Here is a 25161-nt window from a genome sequence, read left to right as displayed (position 1 = left end):
AAATAAAAAAAAAACATTCATGAAGAGGGTGTACCCCGCAACTCTTTAGCTACAAACTGAAAACTTCATATCAAGACGTTTAACAAGGCATGTACTTATTATCGCATGAGAAAAACATGTGATACTTTCAATAATAATAATAATAATAATAGGAGGTTCTTATAATATCAGACTTGACGCTCTGCCACTATGGCACCTAGCAATTCAAGAAAATAATTCTTGCCAGGTACCCACTTACCGCACTTGGGTAAAGTGTGGCAAATGTAGATTAATGTCTTGCCAAAGGACGTTAGTGCCGTTACGGGACTCAAACTGTGGACCATGTGAACCACAGTCCAGTGACGTATCCACTAGACCATACGACACCTCTATTTACAGCGATGAAAGTTTAACAGTCACGTATGGTTCCTTATAGAATGATCCTCCATCTTGTATTGCGACCAATCCAGTAAACCTTGTGTATTCTGGGAATATCACATCCCTGGCAAAGTGAACAGCTTCCTTCACGACCAGTAATCCTCTCAAGTTCATTTCATTCGCAAAGCCTCCAACAAAGAGAAACCATTACAAGTTCTTTAAAATAATAAAGTAAATTTCCCTTAGGAAGTCTTAGGTTTCATTAAACATATCATCAGTGTCCTGAACACAGGATAAAAATATAAAACATAGAATGTCTCTAAAAATATTTAATTCTCTTTGGGAAGAGTATGGTTTCACTCAACATAACATCAGTATCCTAAACTTGCGAAAGCTCTCTCTAAAAATATTTAATTCTCTTTGGGAACTGTAAGTTTTCATCAAACATATCGTCAGCATTCTCCTCTGTTGATCATATCAGGTATCAAAGAACAAGAAGACAGTGAGGGGGCTCCTCAAACAGATCATCTACTCTGGCGTCTCATGAAACAATTACAACGATCTATGACATGCCCTTTTTCACTCTTATGCAACACTTCGAACGATTTTGAGCATCATTGTGCTTGTCCAAATCAAACGTCCGTGTCGTAGCTCTTCCTCCTTTCAATTCTAAGATCATCAAATAGATAGCATACAAAATTCATGTGAAATTTACATGAATGTGGCAACACTGAGCACTTCAAGGATGCATGGCACGATGTCTTCAAGCGCTATACAGGCACTTCGTCCGTTGATAAGGACTCTCTTTCCTAACGTCTCCTTAAAAGCTGCTGCTATGAGAGGCGCAGTGATGAGGATCCCATACACAACATCTATAAACCCTATCATGGCACCAGTAAGCCCTTCCAGGATGCATGGCACGATGTCTTTGAGCGCTATACAGTCACTTCATCTGTTGATAAGGACGCTCTCCCTTTACGTCTCCTTAAAGCTGCTGTAATGAGAGGGGCTGTTATGAGGATCCCACACACGACCCCTATCATGGCAACAGTGAGCGCTTCAAGGATGCATGGCATGATGTCTTCAAGCGTGGTCTTTGAGTGATGTCTTCAAGCGTTATACAGGCACTTCGTCCGTTGATAGGGACGCTCTCCCTTTACGTCTCCTTAAGGCTGCTGCTACGAGAGGCGCTGTGATCAGGATCCCACACACCACATCTATAAACCCTATCACGCAGAAAGAGATGTTGTATGATTTTGTCCTGTCGTAAATTCCACCTGAAAAACAAAAATGAGAAACAAGAGAAATGGCATCAATCAATACCATTCACTTTCCAGCATATCTGGGAGGCGTTTCACAAAACTTGTTATCAGTGACAAATGACAGCTTTTGTTATATGCTACTGAAATCCTTGCTTCTGATTGGTTATCAGCAGATTTGTCACTGATTTTTGTCATTTGTCATTGATAAAAGGCTGTGTGAAACGACCTCCTGGTTTGTCATGACAGGTACTCCTTTTGAGAATATACATTATTTTACAACCTGCAGCTATTTGTTTTTTGAATGAAATGACGAATATTGCTTTGATAATATTAGAAACTTTGGGGGTAACGCTTTGAATCTGTAAGAAATAGAACGGGTTTAAAATGAATGAATTTATTCATCACAGAGACATTTTAAATTCCAATATACATGTATATCCCAATCAATTCATGTACATGACTTTAGAGTAACTATTTGCAATCTAAAAGTGTCGCTAATGATGGGGGAGCTGGCACCCCAATTAAAAACATTACTGTCGGCAGATTTTAAGTATGAATGGCTTTTCTTTTTCTTCTATTTGCTTGTTTGAAAGAAAAATGAAGAACTTTTGATAGGGCTATTAAAATTACAGTCTACCGACACCGCAATTTGGATATGGAGCTGTATTCAAGTGACAGAATACCAAAGTCCTACGTATCCCTTTTTTTGGAACTCACCTAAGAGGGCACCACTGATGGGGAACCCAATACCAAGAGACACAAGTAGCATAGAGACGGCTGCCTTGTACCGCTTGGTAGCCACCGTGTCATTGACAATGATGAACTGCAGTGACGTCTTTGCTCCTAGAGAGAACCCATTGAAGAAAGACAGGATCGACAGGAACCAGAATGTGGTGGCGCCATAGTTGATGAAGAAAGCCACTGAGGACACTAGGTTCATTATGAGATAGGACACCTCGTTGGGAATTAACTTCTTGGCTGTGAAGAATCCTATACAGAAGCGTCCGAATATATTTCCGACGCCTCCGGCTGTTGCGACGTACACAGACATCTGTGAGTCGAAGCCCTTAGCTTCTGCGTTGGGGATAACAAAGAGTACCCAGCCATCGTAGGAGACGCCAAAGAGAATGGTCGCAAGGCAGATGCCGAAGAACACAGGGTAATCTTTAAATAGGTAAAGGTCGAAGAGCTCTGCAACACTATGGCACCACCTCCCGAAACATGTCCGATTCGGGATGTCTTCGGGACAATCCTCAGAGGCAATGGCCTCTTTGACAGTTACACTGTTGGAGGTGGTGTTGTATGACGCTACAAGTTCATGGTGGTGTTTGCTGTCACAGTTTTCCACTTCAGGGGTGTAGGTTGGAAAGCCATTTGGGGTTGCATCCTCCGAGTTACTAATGTGGTGTATAAGAACTTTGCTGTCCGACTTGCAGTTAGTGTTGGTGTTTTCAGAGTGTCTAAGATGACCGTTACCAGTATGTCTTTGATGAGGTATCAAGTCCTCTGTTTCAGCTAGTGAATCAACATCGACACCAGTCGTGTCAATTTCATCTTCTACACTTCCGTTTGCTCCATCTTGTCCTGATGAACACTGTCCGCTGTGCTCCCCTTCAATCTCTCTCTGCGTCAGCTCCGCCGTATCATCCAGAGGCACTTCTCCCGTTGCCGATTCCTTCACCTTCGGCACCGGCTCCAAGAGGGCGCCACTCACCAGAGTATTCAGATTGATAGCACCTAGAAGCATCAGGGCACCCCTCCAACCATAGTTCTTGACGAAGACCTCGAAGAGAAGCGGTAGAATCATGAGACCGATGCCGCCTCCGGTCAGATTGATACTAGATGCAATCTCAAACAGGTCTGGGAAGTAGTCCACAGGACTTGAGTTGGCCGGTAAGACAACCGTGCTGAAACCAATTCCTAGAGAAGGTAACAGACAAAAATACATTAGGTTTACATCAACATATCACTCAAACATGCAGGGACACAGACAAAATATCTTATCATAAAAGCCTTAAGTTCCTTCTCTATCCAAAACTGTTTGGTGTGCAGGTGAGTTATCATTTGACATCGACATATGAAAAAGCAAAACAAAAACATCGTTTGAATGATCATACGTCTCCTATTCGACACTCTAAAAAAATTGGTAAAAATATTTCCAATAATTGCTTTCTTTCACAGGTGGCATATCATTTCCTATGGCCTTAATGTGGTTAACCAAACTGTAACCACCAATTCAAATATGCCTTACCTCTCCATATGGTATATTACTAGTATGCAGTGTCACATTTACATGTATAGCTGAATCCACCCTATACTAGTTTCCCTCTATCACCACTGAAACCCAACCAGCATACCCTAACTTAGTATGCAACACTGAAACATAAAAACTTACCATTGATGGTAACTTTGTCATCAATGGTTACTACCATGGAAACCTTGATTTTGATAGACTGTTCAGCCCTGTTACCATGGTAGTTGCTATTGATGGCAAAGTTACCATCAATGGTAATTTTTTATGCAACAGGGCAGGCGCGGATCCAGGATTTCTTAGGGGAGGGGGCCCAACTTTTTTTTTTTTTTGCTCCCGAAAATTTGAAAATCGCGCCGGCCGAAAAGTCGCTCATTGGGGGGGGGGGGGGGGGGGGGGGGGGGGGGGGGGGTACAGAGCCCATTTTTTTTTTTTTTTTTTTTTTTTTTTTTGCTCCCGAAAATTTGAAAAACGCGCCGGTCAAAAATTCGCTCAGTGGGGGGGGGGGGGGGGGGGGGGGGGGGGGGGGGGGGGGGGGGGTAGTGAGCACATTTTTTTTTTTTTATCCTCAAAAAAATTTCAATTTGCACCCCCCCCTTGAGCGCCAGGGGGGGGGCCCAACCCCCAAAAATCGTAAAAATCACGTGATTTTACATGATTTTTTTCTCAAGGGGGGGGGCCCGGGCCCCCCGGGCCCCCCCCCCCTGGATCCGCCACTGCAACAGGGCCCTGCTAAAAAAAAAAGGAAAAGAAAAAAGGAAAGATTGCTACCGAACATGAAGAGAGCTGCGGCAAAGTAAGGTCGGTCATCGCAAAGGCTGATAGGATGAGACCTAGGGATCCCACCAGACACCAGCCATCACCACCTGACGAACGGAGAAACGTCTGAGGAGGGGTGTGTTCAGGACCGCTGCAGAAGGGAGGAGGGGTGAAAAAGGGGTGAAAGATCTTACAAAATATCAGAGATTAAGATTATGAATATTTGGTTGAGAGCTAGGCGTGGTCGTGGTCAAGGGATACGTACATGTATGATGGCATCACAGAATATCACATCAAATAGATACAACAACAACGACAGGAGAGAAAGAGAAAGAGGGGGAGGGAGAGAGAAAGAGAGAGAGGGGAGGGAGAGAGAGAGTGAGAGAGAGAGAGAGAGAGAGAACAGAAAATAATCAAGAAGGACAAAATTAAAAAGGAATGGGAAAAAAACAACACATATGTTAAGACCCCTTTCTAGACATGTATAACGGGCAAGTCAGCCATTAGGGGGCACTGTACTGATGGTATATATGTACTGCTACGTTTCATGTAGGAGGTGGGATATGTTTAGTAAAATGTGTCACTTAAAGATAACCCTCGTGTAATCATATGCTTTTGTAAATATTTTAATTGAGATTTAAATAATTTATATATAAACCTATGAACCGGGACCTAGATAATACACGCTTTGCTTTTTAGTATAGATCCCCCACTTTATTGATTGATTTATATGATTGTATTCTCTGTTATAACTATTATCATGTACATTATGTTTTCTATATTGTATGTTTAGTTATAATAATTGCCATTGTTCATTATGTTCAGTTATGTTATCTTTGATAAAGTGAAATAAATAAACTTGAAAAACTTGAAACTTGTCTCCATATTTTATTTTATTACTCTACTTAGTTTGAATCCTGTCTCAGTCTTTCTCGAGACTTTTTCCTCTTTTCGCCAATTGGTAAAGGAGGGAGGGAGACCCCTCCCCCCTCCCCCCCCCCCCCAATGCCCTCTGTGACGTAAATGGCTTTTCTAAACCAAACGTATAGTAAATGTAAATGACACCTGTTAGTAAGCGGACACCACGTCCGATCTAATTGTGTCGGTCACACTACGTCATGATTTTGCAAAAGTAAACACCAAAACGATTTCCTTCCGGTTCATACTGAATTTCATTCATAATAACGCTTGTTTTGCTATCGTCAGGAGTATCGCGATTAATCATCAATAGTGATACAATTAGCAAGGAATGATTGTTATTTTAACCGTTACCCGGATTTAACCATTTTCCCCTTGATTTCCTTGTGCTCCAATTGCCGTTTATTTTTAGGAAAAATTTATTTCACAGTTGAGAAAATGTGGTGCGAAATGGGAGGTCACGAAACAAGTGATTTTCAAGGGTCAGCCCAAAGTCTATTTCTCCGTGTTTCTCATCAAACGTGACCTGCGCCATCCACTGGCATCGAGAAGGGGGAGGGGCGCAAACCAAATCGGACATACCTTCAATGCATCATATTTCCATGTGTGCCCCCATCCCCCTCCCCGGCTGCAATTTTAGAGCCATTTCATCGGACAATTACATCTCGATCATAATTGGCTAGGATGACGTCACTTCATCACTCGCAGCCGATTATAGCTTCCAAAATTGAATAAATAAACATTGAACAAACAAATTAATACGTGAAAAATAAAGAATTAAATAACAAATAAAACCATGAACACATATATTATAATAGATAAATAAATATAATTTCGATAATGTATATATAGGACGTCAAATAGGTACAAAAATGGCGTATTGATATACATTTCTTTCATTATCCAATACATTGCGGTACTTATGATATTGGGTGTACAGTAATGACAGCTTATTTCCTTGGTAATAATTAATGGATAGAAGAAACTCGTCAAATTATAAATAAATATTGAACTCGGTCGGATCTTCATGCGTCCACATAAGATTACAGCCTGTGCAATTAAGTACATATTTACCCAGGTTTTATTGATGTATTTTGATCATATAAGCAGTGCATGACAGCGATGCAGTCCTTCTAAGCTATAGTCAATAAATTAAATGCAGAGTCATGGGTGTCTGCCGCAAAAAAGCCCAAGAAATATAATAGATTGTTACGCGCTATATATAGATAGCCTTATTGTTGTTTCATTTTAGAGTGTGCAATAAATTTATTCACCCTTTACCGTAACTAAAGCTAGGTCACCCAACCCCTCCAAGTTAGGTGAGGAAAAGGGTTTACCACACTTGCGACAATTGCTTTCCGTCCCGGTCTTTTTTGTAAATGAACAAAATTCTTAACTTCAACCATAGTGTGACGCTGAGCCAAACACTATCTAACCCAAACCCTGGCCCTGGCCCTGACTCTGCCCCCGACTCGGCCCTAAATCTTACCTAAAACCTTATTGCAACCATAATTATAACCCTAACGTATCTTTGAGAAAAAAGAGATAAAACTCATAAGCGATTCTCGGTTGAGCAGATCAGAGCACCGAGAAAGTCGCAGAAGACTCCGCTAGAACACGTTTCGAATAAGATCGGAGTGTTTCTTGATCTATTCTGTTAAATTATTGTATTTTGTTTTCCTTTTCTTGTTGTAAAGAAAAGAAAAGATAAGAAAGAAAAACAAACTGTACTCAAGAAAAAACAAGATGTAAAAAGTATTACGAGTAATTTAATTTATTTTCAATCCTTCCATGAATTATATTCCAGAAGAGACAAAAGTACAGTAGGCTGCGTTAATTTTTACCATTCCTGGTTATTGTTATTTTGACTTTTGCGATCAATTATCTATGCAGCACAAATATTTTGAAATTTATACCCTTTTTGATAAAAATTCTGAATGATCCTATTTGTTTGGATTATAATTATTAAAATTTGAATTTGTACAAACGTCGTACGAAATGTCATTCTTGGACTAAAACGAAACGGAGTTGGATGTGCGTCGTTCCGAACGAGAATGCATTCCGAGAACTTCTTAGCGCCGGACTCAGAGTTTACCACCCCTCTATAAATTCAACGAAAAACGCCCAACGCAACGTTTAACTTGCTACAAGAGCAGTTTTCTAAAAGTGTTTTTCATCTCTCTCCGCTACAGCATGTGGGAATCATTGATTCACAAGTCGGGAGATATTACAGAGACATCGATTTCCGCCTATTTTCGGTGAACCCGACTGATGCAGTTACCATCTGTTTCTATAAACCAAATAGTTAAGTCAAATACTAATGCAAAGTCATGGAGTCCTATTTCATATTTGTCCGATGAATGGAAATGACAAATGGGCTAAACGTAACCGACTATACGCCCTACATATATTTTTTAAAGGAATCGTTCGAAGTTAATTAGAGTGACTATGAAACAACACTGATGACACTTTCTTCTCTTTTTTTTAGCATCTTGCAGAAAATGACCTCAAAGGTATCGATCATGCATATTGGTAAATATTCCTGTAAAGGGGCAGATAATATAGAAAGGAAGAGATAAAGGTGGAATAGATACGGAGAGATCCAATCCAATCCAATGCAGGAAGTTATAAAGCGCCTATATCTAGTTGCCTAATGTATCGGAGGCGCTGATATGATGAGACTGAAAAACTACCAAAATGTCTGTTCATGATTCTAACTGGAAAAGACTATAAAGCAGTGACTAATTGTAAGCAATCTGATATAGGTATGACTTTAGTTGAGTTCTGAAAGTGGATAACTGGTGACGAGAGCGAAGGATTTGGGGATATCATTGAGATATCATTGAGAGAGAGACAGAGAGAGAGAGAGAGAGAGAGATAGAAAGTTGGAATAGATACGGAGATATATCATTGAGAGAAAGGGTGGAAGGAAGAGAAAAAGATGGATTGAGAGATACAGAAAAAAGGAGAAGGAGAAGAATTAGAGAATGTCTGAGAGATGGTTAAACAAAAAAGAGATGCGGAGTGGGAGATAGAAGAGAGATATTGCTTACATAACCAGTACGTAGCTCCGTGGGCCATCCCGATGATGGTCCCAATGTAAGCCGTTGAGGTACCAAAGTCTGACGTCATATCATTCAAGATGACCCCGAATGACCTGACAGTACCAGTCTCGAGGAAAGAGACGAAGAACACACCAGTCAGGATGAACCATCGCTTGACTCCCCTAGTCAACCGGTGACGAACCTCCATTGTGACGTCACAGTTAGTCATTAATCACGGGAAAACAACTCTGCAAGAACAATTCGGGTTGAAAAATAAAAATAATTTAGTAACATAATACTTGTCATCATTAATCAGCCTTGTTAGCGAGTATCTGCATTAAAATTATTTATTAAAAGAAAATGCACATGTGAATATTAATATATAGGCCTAAAAGAAAAATGGCATCCACAACGCCGTCAAATTATGAAGTTTAGACTTTGAACGGGTCTTAGAACCCAAACCAAAAAGGCTGATCGATGCTTATTATAATGATTGTAATCGACATGCTTTTTTTGGTCGTTCCATTTGCTTAAATATCTTAAGCAATATCGGAGGTTATTCGTCAGTTTTTCTTCTTTTCTAACTATTTTTTTGTTGTAACTGCGAGCCATGAATGAATGCAATGAATGGCATTCATTGAAATGAATTTTAAACCAAGCACGCTTACAAATTAAAAAGGAAAAGATCAAGTAGAACAAGAAATCATGACATGCTCCCCCCCCAAAAAAAAAAAAAAAAACTTTCTGCCAATCAACTTAGAATCCATTCACAAAAACATGCATGTCAGTCAAGGTATAGCATAGTGGCGTATCGTGGGTGTAGCAATATAGGGGACATCGGGGGGGGGGGGGGCGGAAACATTTGGTGGGTGAAATGAGAGATAACAAGGCAATGGCGTGACGGTGGGACGTGGGAGAGCATTTAAAAGTAAATCTCTCATTACGAATACGGATTGGAAAATAATTTATATGAGAACAATTTTTGACGATACAATAAATATATTGTTACCATCATGAAGAGTATAATGAAGACAATCAAAATTACTTTTTTATTACAAAGAACAATAGTTGGTATATATCCATCTACAAACTGTAGATAATTGACACAAATTTTGACAAGGAAAACGATTTATTAATAATATTATGGTACCTTTAAATTCACATTCATTCTCACTTACTCATTTTAATTAATATTGTCTATACAGAATGGAGAAAATATAATTTAAAAATGATTTTACATTATGTATTTTATTTCTTTTCTAACTTAATGCCCTCAACACCTGTTATACAACGTACACGTGGGAATATACACAAATTACTATGTCAGAACGTGTTTGGACTAGGACTGAAATTCGATCAGGGAATTTTGATATGACCAGCCCACACAATCTATCAGAAACATATCAACCGGCCTTCAAACCAAAACTATCGAGTATAGCTCATGTGAACAACTTGCCAAACTTCCCATGGTCATAAGGCCTCTGATTTAATTGGCTTTTCATATAAAGCCTTTAATATTCATTTCCACGGAACTTGTCTTTGTTTGGCTATGATTTTGCTTTTTTTCTCGATGCTTTCGTCATGAAAATTCGGCCAGAGTACGAGTGAACTTTTTTTTTTTTTGAGCCCTGTGAATGTCCTCAAAACCAATGTCACCTTCTCGTTCAACCGTTACACCCATGATTATGCTAGTATAATGTTATCCGGCCCATGTTGTTATAACAAGTCGTGCAGCACGATAAACTATAGTTAATCGATGCAAATGAGTTAATAATAAACAAAAGCAGTATTAGTTGACAGGATTGTTACTATAATTATAATTACAATTACGTGTCCCACGGCACTCAGTACCACCTTCAATTTTAATGGGAGGTTGTCGTCAGTTTCCCTTTGCAGAAGGTCATAATTCGCTGACACAAAAATAGATGAAAAGGTACACCCATTAAAGCTTATCTTACAGGAGGGATTAGAGCGCCCTGCAAGGTCACTGGACAGGTGGTTATCTCATCAACTCAGCTCTCAGTTAACATAAGAAAAAGAGGATCATGGGGGACCAATGGTCACCGATTAGGCATTGTTTGTTATATAGAGGGCGCAAGTAGCTACAAGTAGTGCAGTGGGAACGGGTGGAAAAGGGAAAGCATTACATAAGGTCCGTTCGTCACACAAACAAAAATGAAGGCTATATTCCTGGTGATTGACCACACCTGTTATTGGGTAATACCCGAATGGTGTCAAATTGCCCATGAGACTCAGTGAAGAAAATACACGGGGGCTCGGGGCGAATTAGCCCCCGAAATGCCAAAAAGAGCCCCCGAAAGTCTTAAAAGAGCCCCCAAAATGTGCATAGAGTTCAATGCAAAACGCATTAAAGAGTAATATTTTCAAGCAAGCTTGAAAAGTAGCCCCCAAAATGTGTAAAGTATTTTTACCCCATGAGAGCACACTACCATGAGGCCCATTATGGTACAATTATATTATATGGTATCGTCTCATTGGAGACAAAAAAGGCATTAACTATGTGTATACGAGTGAAAAAACTTTTTGACTCTAAAATATTATTATTACAGATGTAAACTGTTCGGACAGTGAAACAATGGTTTAGTGTTAATAAAAGATGCACATGAGTTTCAACAACCAATAATCGTCAGATTTCAAATAATGAAACGAAATTACAATCAAAATGATGCGACCTGTTTGGGATAAGGGGGAACGTGTGTTAAGCTGCTAAAGTGAAAACTCCGCTAAAGTGTAACCTGCCGCCTAAGTTTTTGAAAAAGAAGTTCACTTCAGCGAACGGGCTCGCGGCCGTAGCGGTCGTGATGCCGGGTGTGACGGCAGATCTTGTTACCTTGGCGGATCGTGTTCTCGGAACAAAATCTGCCTAGCAGATATCGTGATCAGCAGCGGATATCGTGCCCGCTACAACCAAATCTGCCGTTAGTGAACACGGCGGATAATGTGCATTGGCGGATTTGTTCCTATATAGCTACAGGCAGTGGCGAACCTGGCATACCGCGTCAGGGGGGGGGGGGGGGGGGGGGGGGGGGGGTTGGGGGGGGGGGGGGGGGGGGGGGGGTGTTTTTTTTGGGGGGGAGGGTTTTCCCCCTCCCACGGTATTTTGATGTTTGCGATCGCGCGATTTCATGCATACCCGTACCTTACTTATGTTTTGTTGATTTGAAAAGTCTTCATAATTCGAAAAAGATTGTTTATTGGGAGGGGGGGGGGGGGGTAGGGTTAGGGGTGTGACACCCAAATTTGCTGCCAACTTTTAAGGGTGCGACGTCATCCAAATTTGCCGATTAACAAATGCATAGCATCTACCACCCTCCTTCCCTATCCTAAATGTTAATTATTCCATGGTTTAATTAGGCTCTTATCAAATTAAAAAACCTTTTGAAGTAATCATTACCCCCTATAATATTGAAACATGCAACTAATTTGTTTCTACATCGTGATCGACCTGAAAACAAATACAAAAAAGTAATTAGCCCCCTTTTTGTATCTGAATCCACATATCAGTGATAAAAAATAATCATGCGAGCGCGAGGCATTACAAACTGATTTTTCCCTCAACAGTGACAGGAACTGGGCTTATGAAGCCCTTCAAAATTTCTGTCGGCAAATGCGTCTCTCTTTTCCTCTTTCCTTCCCTACTTCTTTCATTTTTTTTTTCTCTCTCTCTCTCTCTCCTTTTTTCTTTCTCTTTTTCTTTCCTTTCTTTCCCTTTTTTCTTCTTTTCTTTCTTTTCTTTTTCTTTCCTTTCGTTTCCCTTTTCTCTTTCTTTTCTTTCTTTTTCTTTTTCCTTCCTTTCTTTTCCCTTTTCTCTTTTCTTCTTTTCTTTCTCTTTCTTTTTCGTCGGGGGGGGGGGGGGGGATCCGGCCCCTCCCCCCCCCCCCCCCATAGGTACGCTAGTGGCTACAGGACATGGTCTGATAATTCTATCGTGAATAACATGGCGGATTGCTAGACTTAAATTGTCTGATTTGTTCGTATTGGACATCGAATCTGTAGGCTATTCCGAAAAGCATCCCCCCTTTATTGCATTGACGCCCACAGGCGACAAAGCCTTGTTGTCTCTCTTTCTTCTTGTCCATTTTCTTGTCCATCGTTCTAATTTTATGTTAAAACCAGCATAATTGACATTTTGGCATTTTTGTTTTATTTATGCCCGAGTGGGTCTAATGGCCTCTAGAGGCCTATACATAAGACCTCCTCCCCAACTGCTGTTTTAACAGAAATAAATCATAATTTAATTACGTATTTATTTCATTTCATTAAACATTTTTCCTGTGATCCAGTCTCTGTGCTTTTTCATTTTCTTTCTTTTCATTTATAACTAAAATGAAGGCAGATATGGGAAGGGTCATGATTGGTCAGAGCAAATTGACGTGTTTGTATTACTGCATTTGTTAGCCAAGAAAACCTTTTACAATAAAACAACCTGATTCCCATAGCAGCGTTTTAAACATTGGTAAGCCCCCCCCCCCCCCCCCCCCAAAAAAAAAAAAAAAAAAACCAAACAGATTCCTTTGATTTTATATGATAAATTGCAAGAAATAGAAATTATCAACGGCTTCGATCATTTCTTTAAAAATAGATTTATAAGGTAATAAAACAATATAGACCTAATAAACTTAAATTTGTTTTACCCCTATTTTCAAACTATTCTCGAATCCTTACAGAGTTAATTCAGGTTATTTTGCCACCTTTAGAAGTTGTCCGCATCCAATAGACGAAAAGGATTATATTGTATTTCTTTATCAATTTAAAATTTGCCATTACTGTGCATCCCTTACAGATTTATAACATTTTTTTTTATTCGGTTGTACTGATTACGAAACTTGAATTGTGGGGCCGGGGGGGGGGGTGATCGAGGCTCTTTGCATCATCCCATATCCTCCCTTCATTTTTTTTTTTGGGGGGGGAGTGAACTTTAAGGTCACTCTACATGATAGAAAAAACAGATTTTAAATACCATAAACTATTTTCTTAATTTCGCCTTATCGCTTTCTTCTTTTTTACGCTTAGGTGGCTTAATTCCTCTTTTAAGAGAAAACTCTTAATAAGAGCGGCCTCTTGCTCGAACTCGTACTCGCACTCAGCATCCATGGTGGTATACAGTATAGTACTACGGTACACATGCAATTGCAATCGCACGCAGCCTAGCCAGCATGCATGCATGCAGCAAGCGGAGACCGTACCGTACCACTCATAAAAACGATACTTCAGAATGGAACGATAGCTGCAAAACGGAACACTATCTGCCAGCCACTCTGCGTGGTGGGTTACAATATCTGCCGGTGTGACGGCGTTTAGTGTGACTGGCGGATCGTGTTCGCGGAACAAAATCCGCCGGCAGATATTGTTCCCGTCACAAAATCTGCCGGCAGATATTGTAACCCACCACGCAGAGTGGCTGGCAGATAGTGTTCCGTTTTGCAGCTATCGTTCCATTCTGAAGGTATCGTTTTTATGAGTGGTATACGGTCTCGCTTGCTGCATGCATGCATGCTGGCTAGGCTGCGTGCGATTGCAATTGCATGTGTACCGTAGTACTATACTGTATACCACCATGGAAGCTGAGTGCGAGTACGAGATCGAGTTTATCACTATTTCAAAAAGTCAATCTATATAAATTATGAATAAAAAATATCTCTGGATATAAAAACAAGCGTTCTATGACGAAGTTTAAAAAAAAAAAAAATCCAGATCACTCGCTTGCTCACAAAGTATGTTCTCGATTATTATCATAATCCAAGTTCCTTTCTGATAAAGATGGTAATCCATTGTGATAGAAAGGCGACCAACATGTATATTACACTTTGTGTCTTATGAAGGAAAGTAAACAATAATCCTCCTCCATAATCGCCAATTTGTACACCCCTCCTTGACAATAGAATTATGCTGGATGAAAAAGAAGAAAAAACATTTCTGTGAAAAAAACTTCATTATTTTGGCTTGCTCGCTCGCTCGCAAATCTGTTTCTCTTTCTGTATCAGAATTGCTATATCTTCACTATTTGTGGTGATAGAAAGTGAGGGCAGGTGTACCAGAAATTCAAGGTTTATTTTCCCAAAACGCTACACCGTTAGTTTTAATGAAAGGACGATGACTGTGAGGGAATTTGCGCTATAATTATTTTGAAATAAAAATTCCAATGATTCCAAAAATTCGCTATCCACATCAGCTCGCCCGTGTCCTACACTGTCTTTACAGTATTGAACAATAACTATACTGATGAAACCCATTACAATTAAGAAAATAGTTTATGATATTTAAAATCTGTTTTTTCTATCATGTAGAGTGACCTTAAAGTTCACTCCCCCCCCCCAAAAAAAAAAATGAAGGGAGGATATGGGATGATGCAAAGAGCCTCGATCACCCCCCCCCCCCCCCGGCCCCACAATTCAAGTTTCGTAATCAGTACAACCGAATAAAAAAAATGTTATAAATCTGTAAGGGATGCACAGTAATGGCAAATTTAAATTGATAAAGAAATACAATATAATCCTTTTCGTCTATTAGATGCGGACAACTTCTAAAGGTGGCAAAATAACCTGAATTATACTCTGTAAGGATTCGAGAATAGTTTGAAAATAGGGGTAAAACAAATTTAAGTTTATTAGGTCTATATTGTTTTATTAGCTTATAAATCTATTTTTAAAGAAATGATCGAAGCCGTTGATAATTTCTATTTCTTGCAATTTATCATATAAAATCAAAGGAATCTGTTTTTTTTTTTTTTGGGGGGGGGGGGGGGGGGCTTACCAATGTTTAAAACGCTACTATGGGAGTCAGGTTGTTTTATTCTAAAAGGTTTTCTTGGCTAACAAATGCAGTAATACAAAAGTTTGAAAGATTCCAAACAAACACGTCAATTTGCTCTGACCAATCATGACCCTTCCCATGTCTGCCTTCATTTTAGTTATAAATGAAAAGAAAGAAAATGAAAAAGCACAGAGACTGGATCACAGGAAAATGTTTAATGAAATGAAATAAATACGTAATTAAATTATGATTTATTTCTGTTAAAACAGCAGTTGGGGAGGAGGTCTTATGTATAGGCCTCTAGAGGCCATTAGACCCACTCGGGCATAAATAAAACAAAAATGCCAAAATGTCAATTATGCTGGTTTTAACATAAAATTAGAACGATGGACAAGAAGAATGGGCAAGAAGAAAGAGAGACAACAAGGCTTTGTCGCCTGTGGGCGTCAATGCAATAAAGGGGGGATGCTTTTCGGAATAGCCTACAGATTCGATGTCCAATACGAACAAATCAGACAATTTAAGTCTAGCAATCCGCCATGTTATTCACGATAGAATTATCAGACCATGTCCTGTAGCCACTAGCGTACCTATGGGGGGGGGGGGAAGGGGCGGATTGCCCCCCCCCCCCCCGACGAAAAAGAAAGAGAAAGAAAAGAAGAAAAGAGAAAAGGGAAAAGAAAGGAAGGAAAAAGAAAAAGAAAGAAAAGAAGAAAAGAGAAAAGGGAAACGAAAGGAAAGAAAAAGAGAAAGAAAAAAGGAGAGAGAGAGAGAGAGAAAAAAAAATGAAAGAAGTAGGGAAGGAAAGAGGAAAAGAGTGACGCATTTGCCGACAGAAATTTTGAAGGGCTTCATAAGCCCAGTTCCTGTCACTGTTGAGGGAAAAATCAGTTCGTAATGCCTCGCGCTCGCATGATTATTTTTTATCACTGATATGTGGATTCAGATACAAAAAGGGGGCTAATTACTTTTTTGTATTTGTTTTCAGGTCGATCACGATGTAGAAACAAATTAGTTGCATGTTTCAATATTATAGGGGGTAATGATTACTTCAAAAGGTTTTTTAATTTGATAAGAGCCTAATTAAACCATGGAATAATTAACATTTAGGATAGGGAAGGAGGGTGGTAGATGCTATGCATTTGTTAATCGGCAAATTTGGATGACGTGGCACCCTTAAAAGTTGGCAGCAAATTTGGGTGTCACACCCCTAACCCTAACCCCCCCCCCCCCCCCCCCCCAATAAAACAATCTTTTCGAATTATGAAGACTTTTCAAATCAACAAAACATAAGTAAGGTACGGGTACGCATGAAATCGCGCGATCGCAAACATCAAAATACCGTGGGAGGGGGAAAAACCCTCCCCCCCCCCCAAACCCCCCCCCCCCTGACGCGGTATGCCAGGTTCGCCACTGCCTGTAGCTATATAGGAACAAAATCCGCCAATGCACATTATCCGCCGTGTTCACTAACGGCAGATTTGGTTGTAGCGGGTACGATATCCGCTGCTGATCACGATATCTGCTAGGCAGATTTTGTTCCGAGAACACGATCCGCCAAGGTAACAAAATCTGCCGTCACACCGGCAGATTTTGTGACGGGAACAATATCTGCCGGCGGATTTGTTCCGCGAACACGATCCGCCAGTCACACTAAACGCCGTCACACCGGCGCGCGTTCGTTGTTCGTGTATACGTCTGGAGCTAGCTAGCTGAGCTGAGGCCAGGTGCACGCGTGATGAGATCTAGGGTGCGTTCAATCGAATTTTCGAAGCTAGAATCACAAACATGAATCACAAATCAAAACGCCATTACAAAAAACAAGGTCACTGCGGTTAGCGTTCAAGCGATTTTTCATCAACGCTGATTCTAGCTCATTTCGAGCCCAGCCACTGCGGATCACACTCGCAGTTTGACCCAGGAAGTATAGGTCAACTTCGGCGCGCGCTTTTTGGAATTGTTTACGGCCGACTGTCGATTGCTGTTTTTAGCATAGATCGCAATAATAAAACAAAGAATGAGAAGGTGATGGAAGGAAGAAACAAAAAATAACATAAGGAAAGACAGAAAGAGAAAGTGATAGAATGATTAAAACAAAGAATAACATAAGAGAATGTGAGTGAAGGGAAAAAAAACAAAGATTAACATAAGAATAGAAAGAAGAAACAAAGAATAACAAAAGAGAAAGTGATACAATTATTAAAACAAAGAATTACATAAGAAAAGTTGATAGAAGGAAAAAAACAAAGAATAACATAAGAATAGAAGGAAGAAATAAAGAATAACATAAGAAAAGACAGAAAGAGAAAAAGAGAATGTGATACAAGGAAGAAACAAAGAATAACATAAGGAAAGACAGAAAGAGAAAGTTATAAAAACAAAGAATAACATAAGAGAAGGTGATAGAAGGAAAAAACAAAGAATAACATAAGAATAAAAGGAAGAAACAAAGAATAACATAATGAAAGACAAAAAGAGAATGTGATACAAGGAAGAAACAAAGAATAACATAAGGAAAGACAGAAAGAGAAAGTGATAGAATGATTAAAACAAAGAATAACATAAGAGAATGTGAGTGAAGGGAAAAAACAAAGATTAACATAAGAATAGAAAGAAGAAACAAAGAATAACAAAAGAGAAAGTGATAGAATTATTAAAACAAAGAATTACATAAGAAAAGCTGATAGAAGGAAAAAAACAAAGAATAACATAAGAATAGAAGGAAGAAATAAAGAATAACATAAGGAAAGACAGAAAGAGAAAAAGAGAATGTGATACAAGGAAGAAACCAAGAATAACATAAGGAAAGACAGAAAGAGAAAGTGATAGAATGATTAAAACAAAGCATACCATAAGAGAATGTGAATGAAGGGAAAAAACAAAGATTAACATAAGAAAAGAAAGAAGAAACAAAGAATAACAAAAGAGAAAGTTATAGAATTATAAAAACAAAGAATTACATAAGAAAAGCTGATAGAAGGAAAAAAACAAAGATTAACATAAGAATAGAAGGAAGAAACAAAGAATAACAAAAGAGAAAGTGATAGAATTATAAAAAATATAGAATTACATAAGAGAAGGTGATAGAAGGAAAAAAACAAAGAATAACATAAGAATAGAAGGAAGAAACAAAGAATAACATAAGGAAAGACAGAAAGAGAAAAAGATAGAAGGAAAACAAGGTATAACATAACGGAACACGCCACGATAAAGAGCATGGTATAGTAAACGCAAATTGCATGAAAAGCAGGCGCGCGGTTTTTGCCCAAACCGGAACAGGCTCCGTCATACAATCATGATTGAAAACTCCGTCCGTTCAATCGAATTTTAGCGACCGTGATTCTGCAGAATCATGATACAAAACGCATCTTTTTCAGCGTTTCATGTTTGTGTTTTCAAACACGTTTATTTTTACGACCGACGAAAAAACCGCTTGAACGCATTGCGTTTTAAACTAAACGTCTTTAGAAACCGTGATTCTAGGGTGAAAAAGTGTCGATTAAACGCACCCCTAGAGACTGACCGTCATGCGTTACCACACTATGTCCAGCATCTACCTCACAGTTACTCATCTGCTCATCCAGTTATAAATAGTCTTTCTACATTTCATGGAAATAGTATTAATACCGTTTTCAATATGAAATCTAACATATTATTATTTTGGTTATTTGTTGTTGCGAGATACGGATGAGCGCTACGTCATTGACGTTCTGGTTGAATTCTCCCAACCGTTTTTTTTTCCATGAAAATAAGACATACTGTAAGACAGGATTTGTTTAAATCTTTCAACAATTAAATGTCTTGAATGGTATATAGAGCCAATTCATTGCTTTTTGATGATTAACAATCATCTTAATTTTAATTAAATTGTAATAATATAGTTGGGAGAATTAAGGAGTCGATCAGATCAGTTTTTTCCAATTGTTATAATCAATATTGGTCTGTTTTCACTTAAACTTGGATACCCCTGTGGATGTATTATAAGCAACAAAAAATTTGCCCCTAAAACACTTCTGCTTTAGAGAAAATGAATAATAAAAAATTTACAGGTGCTCCCCTGTCCCCCCCCCCCCCGCCCCCTGTGGCACCGCCCATGGCAGCAGGTTACACTTTAACATCAGGTTACACTTTAGCAGCAGGTTACACTTTAGCAGCAGGTTACACTTTAGCAGCAGGTTACACTATAGCAGCCGGTTACACTTTAGCAGCAGGTTACACTTTAGCAGCAAGTTACACTTTAGCAGCAGGTTACACTTTAGCAGCAGGTTACACTATAGCAGCAAGTTACACTTAATGCTAATGCCTAGTTCACACCGACGCCGAATGTCGCGCTTTAAATCGGCGATCAATTCGGCGTCATTTTTTCAAAAAATCTCACGATCTCCTGAGATATGTTATGCTAAGTTCACACCGACGCCGAATTGATGGCACATTAAATCGGCGAACAAAGCGGCGGCAAAGCGTAACAAAGCTTAATTAAAGCGTAAAGACCGTAATAGAGCGTGAGAAAGCTTTGAGCAATTCGGGACATTCGGCAAGAGCGCCAAAAATTTAAACTCTGTTAAGCTTTCCTACGCTTTGAGCAAAACTTTGATAAGCTTTGTGACGCTTTGATAAGCTTTAATACGCTCTCCCCGCTTTACGCAATTCGTGACAGATCGCCTCAAATTTTTAAACAGTTTAAAAAAATTTGGCGCTCTTGCCGAATGTCCCGAATTGCTCAAAGCTTTCTCACGCTCTGTTACGGTCTTTACGCTTTAATTAAGCTTTGTTACGCTTTGCCGCCGCTTTGCTCGGCGATTTAATGCGCCATCAATTCGGCGTCGGTGTGAACTAAGCATAACATATCTCAGGAGATCGTGAGATTTTTTTAAAAAATGACGCCGAATTGATCAAGTTACACTTTAGCAGCAAGTTACACTTTAGCAGCAGATTACACTTTAGCAGCAGGTTATATTTTAGCAGCAGGTTACCCTTTAGCAGCAGGTTACACTTAAGCGCCAGGTTATTTTGTTGGGGGGGGGGGGGAGGCGAATGGACGTGCAATGAAGGAAGGGGGTGTCTGAGAGGGATGTACCCCCCCCCCCCCCCCCCACAGAGTTTAATTTTTTTTCTTCAATTGATGCATAAATTGCTCGATTTGGTGCATAATTTTTGCCATATTAAAAAGAAAACAGTCGTAAGTTTAATTAACAGGAACAAGAACGCAAGGGGAGGGGGTGTCTGAGGGGGGGGGGGATGTGCCCCTTCTGATGTGATTTTTTTTTTTTTAATTGATGCATAAATGGCTTGCTTTGGTGCATACTTTTTTTTCTTCCATTCATGTGTAAGACTCCAACACTTTAGAGGGGCTTTAACTTATCATTTAGTTGTTTTTTCAAAATTGTTTCGACGTTTTAAAACTCTTTTCTCACCCTTTAAATAAAAATAAAAATAATCAAAATCAAAATATCTTTATCAGCCATCAAGATTTTGAGGGAGATAGGGCAGGCCTACGTAAGGAAATCTTGCACGAGATGGCCATCTCGCATATCATCATTATCATTATCATCATCACCACCACCGCTCTACGGCATAAAAAGTGGCCCATGCTAAAGAAAGCAGCAACAAAAAATGTTCCCTCCCCCCTGCTAAGCCACTGAACGAAATATCTGACGACGTAATTTTCTAATTTCCAGGGCCATTTTTTCTTTTTTTAAATTGCTCATCTGACCGTAATGTATTGCCCCAAACCCCTGAGCTTCAGGGGGCTTCGCACCCTGGACCCCACGTCAATTTGTGTCCTGCCAGAGTCACAAATAAGGTATCAAAATATGCTCATCTGACAGTAATTCAATGCCTATACCCCCTAAGCTTCTGGGGGCTCCACCCTTGACCCCCGCCGAGAAATGTTCAGCGGGACCTGCATATAAGAGTGGGGTGATGGGGATTTTTTCGTCTACCCCCCCAAACGTTTTTGCCATTGCCGGTGTCACCATTACGTACCAATATTTGGCTCGCATAATTTCAAATTTGCCCCCCCCCCCCCCACCCCCACCTCCCCGAAAAAACCTGGATCCGCGCCTGGCCTCATCAGTATTTATACTGTTCTCCCTGAGGGCCCTGCAATCATATAATTACCCGGGTCAATGGATTCAGGCTTACCCGCACACAATGTATGCACATTCTTCACTCCCTTGGGAGCATTCCAGCCAGGCGTCATATTTTTTTTTTCAAGCGCACACTTGCTAATCTAAGCACATTAGTATCGCATCTTTCCGGGTACCCATTAATTAACACCTGGGTGGAGAGTGGCAAATGTAGATCAATGTTTTGCCATGAAATTTGTGGGGCTCCCAAAACTTTAGAGGGGCCTTAAACAGTCAGACCGCAGCCGGTGCGAAAACCCTCTATTTTATTCAGCACGTATGCAAGAATTTACGTGTCTCGCATACGTAATGAGTAGTGCAGACGGTCTTCCCGATCGGCAGTTTTTGCCTTTATAATTGTTCATTTCTCATGAAATGGGTCTTATTTTAAAGATAAGAAGTTGCACTCTCTATATACTTATATGACAATCATGTTAGATATATTTTGGAAACAGATATTTCGCCTTGAAAATGGGGTTTTTCGACGATAAATCTATCTAAAGAGTAGGGCTAATTTTCACATAGAAATCATTCTTGCGTCAAGAAGATGTTATAATCAGCATAAAGCATAAATATTTTTCTTTACAATGATATCAAAATTATTATATTTTACGCTGTCCCAAAGTCAGGAACCAAAAAAGATCACGCTCATGTTCATGAATAATTAAAAAAAGTAGTAAATTTTGCCGATGTGATAATAGAGAGTTCTGATTGGTCAACTACGTCAACTACGTCACATATGTTTCGCTTTGGTTTATTAACATTCTGAATACCACATCTTGGTAACCATGCGTTGTGGCGTGCGCCTGTAGGGCACGTGCGCGTAGGCCGTCTTGACAACAATCTAAGGACCCCGAGATCAAATACCTCACATGCCATGTAGATGTTTCTTTTCTAATGTATTTCTTTTTTAATCATTTTTCTAAATTTTTTTTCGGCTAGTCGATGGCGCGGCGGAGCTCCCTGGAGTTTAATAATCAGTTATGCATTGCCATTGCTCAGACGGCGAGCGTGCACGAGTATGAAATCACACAATTTCGCGCTATCATAAAAAGAACAAATTGGTAATTTCCGGGTTTTTAGGGTCTTAATTACTATGATTATAAAAAGAACATGATTTTGCGTCAATTAGGTTTTGACATATTTTTGATCAGTGACTTTTCATCTTTCGAACGAATCTCAAAGTGGACAAATTTATTTTGTCCCAAAGTCAGGAACCAAAAGTGAAATTCCCGGGTCAAAACAGCAGTTGAAATGTTACAAAAATAGCGTCAATAAAAGTTGTGAAAATTATTGTTTACAAATTGCGAAATATGGCAAATTACATATCAAACTGATGCTGAAAATCTCGAGAGTGACTTTCCGTTGCATGCTGCCATGTTGAATGAAGTTAACGACCAAAAACGCAGCTACATGTACACCCCTACAAATCTCACTGAAAAGCGCATGGAAATTCAGCAGACGTAAATGTTATGTGATCGCCAGATATCGCTGAATAAAAATCAGCTTTCAGCCTCATTAACGCGCGCGCTGCGGTCTGACTGTAAACACCTGACATTTTCACAGACATTATTCTTTCACCGTGAAACAATCATGAGGCCATGTGGTTGGTTAGAACCAAAGATGTTTGAATTTATACTACGTTTAAAACGGTCAGCGTATCAAATTGAGCTTTCCCTTATGTTTCTGAATGTATGTAATGAACGCACTATAAACACAGCCCCTCTAAAGTGTTGGGAGCCCAAAATCGTCTTAATATTTTATAGCAAAATTTCAGTTAAATTATATAATGATGTGAAAGAGGATGACATTTAACACACTTCTGCAATGATTTATAAAACAAATATGTTTGAAGACGAATTTGACGAAGGAGTGCCCAATAATTTATTTAGGTTTGTGTTGTACGCAGAAAACCCTAATGTTGTACTTTCATCACTATATTCGTCTTCATAAACATGTTTTGAAAATCCATTCAGAAATGTGTCTTAATTGTGTCCATCAGCCTGGTGTCTATCAAATTGTTAGGCCTTCCAACAATGTAGAAAGGCTCTAAAGCTCGGCTATAGCAAAACAGCAATTAATAGATAGAAAGAAAAAGGAAGAAGAAGATGAGAGAGACAGAGAGAAAAAAAGAAATGGCGGGGAAGATATAGAGAAGAGAGAGAAGGATAACGAGAGAGAGAGAGAGAGAGAGAGAAGGAGATGAGAGAGAGAGTGAGAGAGGGGGGTTATAGAAGTGAGATATATTAAGAAAGAGAGGAAGAGAGAGAAAGAGAAAGAAAGCAGAGATAAAGGAAATAGAATATAACTAAATAAATTAAAAAATCGAGAAAAAATATAAGATTTGTCGCATATTTTCATCACGAATTTCACTTCAAAGTTTGTGATTCGCGATGTCCCTTCAGAGCCACTATTATGGTTCGCTTGTGTTTCCCAACAAATTACGGTTAGCGTGTGCTCCTCAATAACGGTTCCACTGTGTATCAGTGTGTATATAGCGTATCCGCTGAAGTGAACCTTTTTTCAGTTTCTTAGGCGTTAGGTTACACTATAGCGTGAGGTTACACTTTAGCAGCTTCACAAACGTGCCTCCGATAATGCTTGCTGTAGTTTATGAATTCCGTTTGGGAAGGGGCGGCAGATGTAAGATATTTGAACAAATACACATAATAGTCTTTTGCCCTCCTCAACTAAAATGTTGGTGGGCCCGAAACTTCTGATTGATTATTGATTTATAAGAATTTTCAAACGACGAAACAGCCATCCTTTTTATACCTCCACAAACTCACAATTTCTCATAATATCTTCACTCAAATGAAATTAATTGAATCCTTGGGTGTATTGAGCTTACCTGGTAATTTCTCACAAATAAGTTAAAATATCAATATGTCCACTTCCTCAACACTCATCGCTTTGGCAATAATTCCAGCGAAAGTTATTTCAAGCAGTCATAAAGTTATCCAAGAACAGCCGAAAATTCGTAACTTTAACTCAAACTGAGATAATTAAAACAGCGTCTTGAATTCTCTCTCTCTCTCTCTGCATGAAAACGCTTTCAATGAAATTGTTGTTCCGTTAAATAAAATCAGTCATAATGAAATAATCGTCTGCGGAAAATGAAAACAAATCACATCATCTTAATTTTAACCGAAGAAAAAAATAGATTATCCGTGAATGTGATCGCGGCGAATGCAGCCCGGTTTCACAGTCTGCTTCGTGTAACTTCGTCAGAGATAGTAGTTACACAAGAGAGTGTTCAGTATTAAACTAACGTAGTACACCAGCGCAATTTACCATTCTGTTTAGCCCTCTGTGCACAAGATTCTCCCTGGGATATAGTGTAGAAGTCAGTGGTAGTAGTAGGTTGAGCTCGCGGGCACACGCTGCACTTTTGTAAGCGGACGTGTTTCGTTTGAAGTGCGAGGAGGTGTTTCACGGCGGACATCCTATTTGCTATTTCCGCGCGTAGGTGTAATCCTATGTGTGTGTGTCAATGCCTTTTCATGGGTGTGTGATATAGATCTAGTCATTCTCTCACAGACATAAATCTGGAAGTACTTTGTTTTGAACTAGACTGTTCAGGGTCGTTAATAATCTAGGCCATTGCCTTCTTATATTACAATCACCTGTCAACGCAAACAGGTTTGAAGTTGAAGGCCTTATACTAA

At 39.5% G+C, this 25161-nt stretch overlaps 1 protein-coding gene across 1 annotated transcript; it reads right to left on the bottom strand.

Annotated features, from left to right (window-relative positions):
- Positions 1-960: 960 nt before the first annotated feature.
- On the bottom strand, positions 961-24608 carry LOC592769. The gene is made up of 5 exons (XM_030992664.1): positions 24345-24608; positions 8601-8839; positions 4642-4780; positions 2337-3539; positions 961-1634 (listed from the first exon to the last, which is right to left on the bottom strand). Exons 3-5 carry the CDS (start codon positions 4646-4648, stop codon positions 1474-1476), a joined length of 1371 nt encoding a protein of 456 aa, XP_030848524.1. The 5' UTR covers positions 4649-4780; positions 8601-8839; positions 24345-24608; the 3' UTR covers positions 961-1473.
- Between the last annotated feature and the right edge of the window lie 553 nt (positions 24609-25161).

Source organism: Strongylocentrotus purpuratus, unplaced genomic scaffold (genome assembly GCF_000002235.5).
Source record: "Strongylocentrotus purpuratus isolate Spur 01 unplaced genomic scaffold, Spur_5.0 spur5_scaffold_20, whole genome shotgun sequence".
In the NCBI taxonomy this organism is placed as follows: domain Eukaryota; kingdom Metazoa; phylum Echinodermata; class Echinoidea; order Camarodonta; family Strongylocentrotidae; genus Strongylocentrotus; species Strongylocentrotus purpuratus.
The sequence above is the reverse complement of the archived record's forward strand: the minus strand, read 5'-3'. Positions and strand labels throughout refer to the sequence as shown.